This window comes from Neltuma alba, unplaced genomic scaffold, assembly GCF_004799145.2.
Source record: "Neltuma alba isolate B1F8T4 unplaced genomic scaffold, ASM479914v2 tig00013787_pilon, whole genome shotgun sequence".
Lineage (NCBI taxonomy): Eukaryota > Viridiplantae > Streptophyta > Magnoliopsida > Fabales > Fabaceae > Neltuma > Neltuma alba.
In genome coordinates this window covers 7,099-16,358 of record NW_021637908.1, presented here as the reverse complement: position 1 = coordinate 16,358, position 9,260 = coordinate 7,099, and the positions used below count along the sequence as shown (strand labels likewise).

Genomic DNA, 9,260 nt, shown 5'->3' with positions numbered 1-9,260 from the left:
TTTACAGAGACACTTACAAGTCACTCAACAACAAGGTTCTCATATCAGCAACGGGATTTAGACTCCTGACCTTATGAGTTATGAGTTGACTCCTTACCAACTAGACCAACTCTTGTTCGTTGGTGCACTAAGATTGGTCACTATTATCAGTGGTGAATACTATGGGCTCAACAAAAAAAAACTATGTAATTTTTTTTTTGGAGACTAAGCTATGTGATATTTGTGATATTTGATGTTATCGTTTGTCTTTATCATTACTATATTTCAAATCACAAAATGATTTTTTTTAAAAAAATTACTATTTTTTTTATTAAATATTGAACATTATTTTGTTGTGGATCAAGAGTACGCAGTAGTATACTTTGTCTCAAAGGAAAAGGAGCAAGTTGAGAAATTTCATGAAAAATAGGTATCAATGGCTCCTTTTAATTAACAAAGTTCATCGTTGGCAAAAAAAAAAAAAAAAAGGAGTTAACAAAGTTCATCACAATTGGACAATTTCGCTTATGATTTCTGGCCTCTAGTGTGATCTCTTTAATTCAAAAAAAGTCCTGAAAAAAATCAAACAATAGGGTCTATAATTAGAATGCAGAATTTGTATTCAACCTGAACAGAAGCCTAATAAATTCTACGGCCAAGATTGATGAGAAGGATGATACAACCTCCGATAATAAATATAATAACTAGTTGAATAGTTTAAATAGATTAAAAAAAATAAGTTAAACTAGTTATTTGTAATAAATAGGTGTTTTTTTCCTAAATGTCCTCACTAATCAAGTATATTAGTTAGAACTATTATTATTAGAAGAACTACTTTAGAAAATATATAAATATGAGAGATAAAATATATTATAATCTTATATTTATAATCAAAATAAAAATTAAATGAAATATTATATTAACAAGGGAGGTAGTACTTAATTAAGCCATTTCGGCAGGTTAATAAGCATTTTAATGTATTTTTAAAAATACTATCTCCGTTCTTAAATATAAAAGCTAGGTGATTAATTTGAATAGATTAAGAAAATAAATTAAGTTAATTATTTATAATAAATAGTGTTGTCTTTCCTAAAATATCCGTGCTAGTCAAATATATTGGCTAAAAACTATTATTATTAGAAGAACTATCTTAGAAAAATACATAAATATAAAAAACAAAGTGGATTAAGGTTTATATTTAGAACTAAAATAAAAAGTTAAATAAGATCTTATATTAAGGATAAGAGCAATAGTTTTGTGTAATTGAGACTAATTAAGGAGATGTGAAATGAATATGGTTTGGCGTCTAATGAAGAGTGCTACGCGCAAAACATCATAATCTCGCCAGTCAAAACACAGCTCTTTATTTGCTTTTAAAAAAAAAAAGAATCTTAATCGCTAAGGTTAGTTTTATAAAATAAATAATATATTATTATTTATTATTTGTCTGTCGTAGATCAACAAATATTCTAGTGCGTATCGGCCTGACAATAAGTTATGAATTAATTAAGGAAGTTCACATCTGAGAATTGAGAATGCCTATGGCGTAGGGTTTCAACCAAAATCCCTCCAGGTCAAAAAATAAAATAAAAAACCAAAATCCCTTGGTGCCTTGTTTGATTTGTCCACGTCGCCATTTAATTTGACTCATTAATTATGATTTAAATATAATATTAAAAAAAAAAAGAATTTGAAATATAATAGTCAAATAAGGATATCCGAAATATATGAACCACAATAAGCATGCGCATAAATTATATACGTTAATTAATTTTTTCATAAAAATTTGCTTATGGTGTTTCTAATTTGAAAAGAATTAGATTTGACTTGCAATGCTTTTCTTAAGACAATACATGAGTTTAATTTCATAATGGTGACAGAATTCACATGTGTTAATGATCTTTAAATAAGTTATGACCCATTATTCTTAAGCACAAAATTTTGAATTTGAGTTTATGTAAATATAAAAATACGTTTTAAAAAGAAATGCCTTATTTAAAGCCCTGATAATGTTTGAATTCAACATAGTGGCAGTGAATATTTAATGGCCTTTTTTTTAATTAAAAAAGGGATTGATGGCCAACCCTTAGAAAGAGTAATTGAATAATTAAGCTCGGGACTAGTATGATTGATTGAGGTGTTTATAATTAATTAAGAAAATAGGTGTTTATAATCATTATTGCCCAAGTGATCACGACACTGAAAAAGGCGCGATATTATCAAACAAAAAAAATACCCGGTAGATTTTGTTCAACAACTAAATCATAAATGTGCTTCAAGGAGGGGGAAAAAAAAAGCTTATATATATTACCAAATTTATTACCTTTGTTTTTTCATATGATTCAAAAGCTGATAAAGGGACGGAGGAAGCTTCGAATATCTGTTGAGATAGATGCTTATATTTAGTGTCTAATAATACCTCAAACAGATAAAAAAAAATAAAGTTGATATGCTACCTCCAATCTTAAATATAAGAGTTAGCTAGAAATTTAATTTGTAGACCTCAACTCATTTTATTTTTCATATTTATTCACTTTTTCCCAATATAATTCTCATGGTGATTGCATATATTAAAAAGTTTTTATTCTAGTAAATATGATTAACAAAAGTATTTTAAAAAAAATAATACTCATTTATTACAAATAATATTCATTTATCACAAATGACTAACTTAACTAATTTTGTTTAACATTTACAACTTAATTATTTAGCTCTTATATTAAAGATTAGAGGTAGTATTTAAATCAGAATTTTTTCCCACGGGTTTTTTTCCCCGAATTTCACACCCAACGATTGCATATGAGATTGTCATCTTAGAAAATTAGCTGAAGATACTTTTTATCTATTATATTTTTATCATCAGAAAAAATAATAACGGCCAATTATAAAAAAATAATATTATTATTTATAATTTGTTAAAGCTGAAATGTCTTTCTCAGTGGCAATAAATTGTCCAATCTCACCCACACGAGTGTGAAGCTGAGAGGATAAGGATGGGTATGATCAATTTTCTGATCAATGCCTTTTTAAAAAAAAAGAAGAAGAAAGAAAAGTCCAAATTTTATTGCTAAGGTTTTCCCAAAGAAAAAGGTTATTACTCAGAAAAGTGAAAATCAATTTGACATGCTTTCTTGCTTTTTTGTTCAATTCAAGGATTTTCTTGCATATGACGTGGACTTTGAAATGAGGATTGAAATTCGCTTTCAAGAAAAAAACCAAGAGTATATACTCTTTAATAAATATTATATTATACTACTATTCATGTTATGCTTTCAAATTATGCTCTTTAACTTATAAAATCATGTTAAACGTATGACTTTTTAAGAATAAACATTTTTATATGATCTTACATGTAAATATCATATTATTTTGATTGAAATATCCATATATATATATATATATATAATTTTCACTAACAATGTAGTTAGCATACGATTCTTAAAGACAAACCTAGGTTTGTAATAATTTAGTGCCCGACAATGTTTTGAATATGATTACTTTCAATAGGAGAATACCTTGGTTTATAATAGAATTGAGATTAACTCTAAATACAATTCATCTCTATATTTGTGATCCTCATATTCTTGATTGAGAAGATTTATAATTAAAAAGGTAAAAACTATATACTTTTAAATTTGAACGAAAATACATTTATTGTATTAAATTAAATAATATATATATATTTTCTATCCAGGCCACAATGCATATTCTTCGAAGGTAAGGGTAGCGTAATCACTTCAACGGCCGAGGCGTCGTTGTACTGTTAGATCAAAACAGAGTAGTAACCTTATCGGCAGAAAACAAAAACAAACAGAGTATAGGCTCTCAGGCATCAATGAGTTGAGAAGAGCAATTTTTGAAGTTAAACCGTGAAACAAAAAGGCGGTTTCATTAGTGCCATTCTTGTTATTCGTTGCGTTGTTCCCGATTATTCTTTTTTGTTTTTAATTTCTTTATAGTTTCCATCGCTCTTCTCTCTTCTCCCGCTTGAATCCTTCACATTTTCATTGGGGATTTCTCTCTGATCAGTCTCACGTTCATTTCTCTTCATTCCGGAGCTTTTCTACTAAATGGGTTTAATCAGCAGTATCTTGGGCATTCTTGGTTTCTCCATTGGAATTCCTCTCGGTCTCTTGGTGGGATTTTTCCTCTTCGTTTACTCCGAACCCAAAGAAGTGGAGGTAACTTTTTGGTTCATTTTTCATTGTAATGTATCCGGTTACGACCCGGTTCTCGTGATCAGTGAGACGGAAACTGAGCTTAGGTACATTTAGAATTTTGTTTGTGGGCATGCATGATTACATGAAAAGCTTGATGTTACAGGAAACAGAGGTCGTTCCAATTAGCGATTTAGGCCCAAATGCTTTGCAAGAACTTCTCTCCGAAATTCCTTTGTGGATGAAGAGCCCCGATTATGAACGAGTTAGTATAGCCCTGCAATCTATGTAAATTTTATTTTGGTTGTGCAATTTTACATATGGACCTCATGATATTGTGCTTGATTACGCAGGTGGACTGGATGAACAAATTTTTATTATATATGTGGCCTTCACTTGATAAGGTACTTCTGTAATTTGTATGGGAAGATTTATCCTCTAATTATTATGTTCTTCACCGAGTTTTTTATTTGTTAACGTGTAGGCAATATGTCGTATGATTGAAAGCATGGCTAAGCCAATATTTGCAGAATATATAGGGAAGTATCAGATTAAAAGCATTGAATTTGAGAATTTAAGCCTTGGTACTCTTCCTCCTACCATATGCGGTAAGTCTACTTGTTGTGTAAGATTTTCTGGCAACTCTTAAAGTTTGGTTTATATGTGCTACTGTTGTTGTGCTATTCAGTTCCTCCCTAAGAATTCTTCATCTTATATTCTTCAATCCCACTATGAACGCAAATAGTTGCTTTTGTAGATTGTCAATGCCAATGACAGGACTTGTGTTGAGGGTCTGGAAAACACATATCTAACGAATGCTTAAGTTCAGTGTGATACATTTTGGAGCTAAGAAACAGCAAATGAACTGAATAGATAATTAAGTGATGCCCATGGCAACGCACATGTGATCTCATATTTAGCATAAATCATCTGACTCGAATTCTTATTTAACCTTATTTACTCCGCACACTTGACACATATCGGAGGACCACAAGTGTTTATGTTTGACATGGATACCTTGTGGGAGTGATAAAAATGCACGTCAGAGAGTGAGACACACACAAAACTGCTGATGAGAAAAACAGTAATTTGTGTTATTATTGTCTAATGAAATAGACGATTCAAAGAAATTTTGCGCATCTTTTTTTTTCATGCTCATAACCTATGAGGTATGAAAGTCTAGCATCATGTTTAATGGTCTTTTACCGTCTATTTTGTGATTCTGCAGGCATTAAAGTCTTCGAGACAAATGAAAATGAATTGATTATGGAACCAATCATCAAATGGGCTGGCAATCAGAATGTAGTGGTGGCTTTGAAGTTGTTGTCTCCACGGATCAAGGTTCAGGTCAGATCATCCTTCAGGCACAAATCTTAAATGGTAATGCTTTTTGTGGTTCCTACAAAATTGATGCTGTTCTTCCTGGAACTGATGATGCCTCTCCTCAGGTGGTAGAGCTACAAGTATTTGCAGCACCACGAATAACTTTAAAACCTTTAGTGCCTACATTTCCATGTTTTGCAAACATTGTCGTGTCATTATTGGAGAAGGTAAAGGAAACATTATGTTCAAGCACAGTTTCATTTCTTGCTTCCACTAATATATGTGGTCAATGAGAAGCCCGATTATCTATAATTCAGTAATTGTTTTATTTAATATGCAGCCTCATGTAGACTTCGGGATGAAAATATCAGGAGGTGACATCATGTCAATTCCTGGTCTTTACAGATATGTTCAGGTGCTCCCCTGGTAATTATTTTTTCTGTAGGTTGTTTTACACTAAATTATTTACTGCAGACTTGCAATCTTCCCCCCCCCCCAATTTCTCTCAAAAATCTTTTACAATAAATATAGTAATATAATTTTCTTGTGAAGTGAATTAGAATTTCTTTTGGCCAAATAAACAAAAGAATTAGGATTTCCTTTTTGTATTATGCTTCGTACAACAATGAATTTATTTAAGTACGCAAATTAGTTCTGGGAATGTTGCAGATTTCTATGGTGCTTTTTGTGACATACAGATTCTATGGTTCCATGGTCGATTGTTTGATTATTTTTGTCCCTTGCACGTATTGCTAGAAGGGGTGAGCCACTAATATTGTGTTTGTGCTCATCATATTGTTACTCTTTGGTCGCTCACTTTTATTTTGTTTTTGGCACTTACAGACTTCTAGTTGCCATAAACAATTGGACATGATAGACTGACTGCTCTAGTTGTTTACAGGAAACAATCAAAAAACAAGTTGCAAACCTCTATCTCTGGCCTCAAACTCTTGAGATTCCTATTCTTGATGAATCATCGTAAGTTTAGATGAAACTATACGGTTTTGTGTGCTTAAATTAGAAATTTTCTGGAAGTCCAAAGGACCTCCATATCTTCATCATGCAAGTTCGGGAAATACATGAATAATGACCCCTGCTTCTTTTCTAAAGCCTAAAAAGAAGTTGGTACGGTTGATTCTAAGACCATTATTCTGTTTGGTTGATAATGTTTTGCAACTGTCAATGGTTGGAAGAGGTGTACTGAATTGCTTGTAGTGTATATCTTTACTAGAGCAATGTTACATTATAAAATATGTTTCCAAGTACATTAATAGCAGTATTTGGGGTTAAAATACACCACAACGTGCTGAGGTTTTATCTCTGAGCTTTCTGCCACTCTTTGTAAAAATATCAAGATTTTTAAAAGAAGTTCCTAATTATTCTTCCATATGCCTATAGGGTGGCAATAAAGAAGCCTGTAGGGATATTACATGTGAATGTGATTCGGGCAGTGAAGCTTTTGAAGATGGATTTGTTGGGGACTTCTGATCCATATGTCAAACTCAGTCTTTCTGGGGACAAGCTTCCAGCAAAGAAAACCACCATCAAAAGGAGGAATTTGAATCCCGAGTGGAACGAGAAGTTCAAGCTTGTTGTGAAGGACCCTGAATCTCAGGTTCTCCAATTGCAAGTCTTCGACTGGGATAAGGTTTGACTGATCTTTAATCTACTGCATTAAAATTTAATAGAAAAACTTATATTGACGAAGAAAAATGATAGAAAAAATTCATACAATATCCCATTTCAAATTATGTCACTGTTTGCTTACATAATATGACTAACAGGACGCAATCACCTTTCAGAAGGATGGTGACCCTGTAATCCTATGTAAAGGAAACTTGGGACTGAATTCAGCTTATCACTGGACATTTTTATTGGATCTTCTTGTCTTCTTTTAATTTTCAATCATACATCTACCAACCAAAAAGGACTGGGTTGACTTGGTGCACATAAACGATAACTTTCGGAGAATGTTAGCTTTGGCAATACATTGTATTGGAATCTCCATACTATCATGATGCATTTAGTATCCATTTTGCTCACTGATTGTTCATTGATGACACATAATTCACATGATGTTCTTCTCATTGAACTGTTAATAGGTCGGCGGACATGACAGGCTTGGGATGCAGTTAATCCCACTTAAGCTGTTGAAGCCTTGTGAGAGCAAGGAATTCACACTTGATTTACTCAAGGACACAATGTCTCGGAGCCTCCAAATAAGAAGCCAAGAGGTCAAATAGTGTGGACCTTACTTTTGCTCCTTTCAGAGAAGAAAGTAGCAAATTTGGTGGGCATCTGGAAAATGGGAGTGATAGAGTATCTGATGATGATGTCCAAGGAGCGGGTTTGCTTTCTGTTCTGATACAGGAGGCTGAGGAGGTTGAGGGTAAAAGCCACAACAATCCATACGCACTGGTTTTCTTTAGAGGTGAAAGGAAAAAGACAAAGGTAAACCCGCATGCATTCGGCATTAGGATATTTAAGATATGAACAGAAGCATAACATTTCACATACTGCCAGAAAATTTTTAGTTCTCATTCTTTTAGTTGTATCAATTATTTGATAACTTTTCAGTGTTTCATCATGCATGAAAATCTTAAATAATACACTACCTTCTACAAAACGCAAGAGATATTAATGTTACTAAACGGTTTTAGTGTGTATGATTCTATATATGCTATGATAACATACTAGAGAACTTAGTGTATGGAGGAAATTGTGTACCTTAATGGAAGTTTACGAAATGTTTGAAAATCAAACTGATCACTGTTATTGATGTAAGAACCTTAATATCCTTTAAGGTAAACCTCAGCTCTGGCATGTATATCAACATGTTTGATAATATGATTGTTTTAGTCTATATTTTATCGTTGGTATACCGATTTTTATTTTAAGAAAGATTACCCAGTAAATGAAATTCTGCAGATGATGAGGAAAACTCGTGACCCAAGGTGGAACGAAGAATTTGAATTTATGCTAGAGGAGGCTCCTCTACATGAGAAGATACACATTGAAGTAATGAGTAGGAGGACCTTTTTCAGTTTTCTGTCCAAGGTATTATTAATCATTGTTGATTATTATTATTATTGTCACTGCTGGTGCTGCTACCGCTACCTTGTCTTCATGAGTAGTCTCCTTAAAGTTTTGATTCTGTGTATTGAAATGCAGGAATCATTGGGGCATGTGGAGATTAACCTGAATGATGTTGTGCACAATGGTCGGATTAATGATAAATACAATCTAATTAATTCAAGGAATGGAGTGATCCATGTTGAGATCAGATGGAAGGTGATTTAAATTAACCCAGAAACAGACTCATCATAATGTAATTGCCTTAAGGTCTTCTATAGCTTTAAAAGGTTTGTTTTTTCACAGAATTAGTAGGGAGCAAGTTTCAGTTTGTTGAATATAAGAGGAAAAAATGACATGGTTTACTATATCAAAACTTTCCTTTTGTTTTCTTAGGCATTTTATAGTTTTTTATTTCATTTTATTTTTTTAACAGTTGTAAAAAGACTGTTGCAACAAAATAAATTGTTCATAAATAGAAAGAAGTTGCTTGTAATCTAATCAAAAAATGTTTAGACATTTTATCAATATTGGGACGTATAATTTTTTGGCCAAAAATATTAGGACGTATTTGAAAACACGACCAAAAAGCAATAAAACTAAGGGCTAATTTTACCAAAACATGGTTTTAATAAAGTAGAAGATATTTTCAAAGTACCTTTTATGTAATTTTCAGATGGCTTAGTAAGTTTTTTTTTTTTTGGGTCAAATTATCAAAAGGAATTCTCT

General features: G+C 32.0%; 1 protein-coding gene across 1 annotated transcript; it reads left to right on the top strand.

Moving 5' to 3' along the window:
- Nucleotides 1-4,049: 4,049 nt before the first annotated feature.
- Nucleotides 4,050-9,032, top strand: LOC114739157 (synaptotagmin-3-like). The gene is given in 14 exon segments (XM_028927209.1): nt 4,050-4,160; nt 4,303-4,401; nt 4,490-4,540; nt 4,621-4,744; nt 5,365-5,483; nt 5,585-5,686; nt 5,800-5,874; nt 6,361-6,437; nt 6,858-7,107; nt 7,562-7,658; nt 7,661-7,699; nt 7,702-7,910; nt 8,388-8,516; nt 8,631-9,032. Coding segments are annotated over 14 exon segments (1,611 nt in total). The 3' UTR covers nt 8,760-9,032.
- Nucleotides 9,033-9,260: the final 228 nt, after the last annotated feature.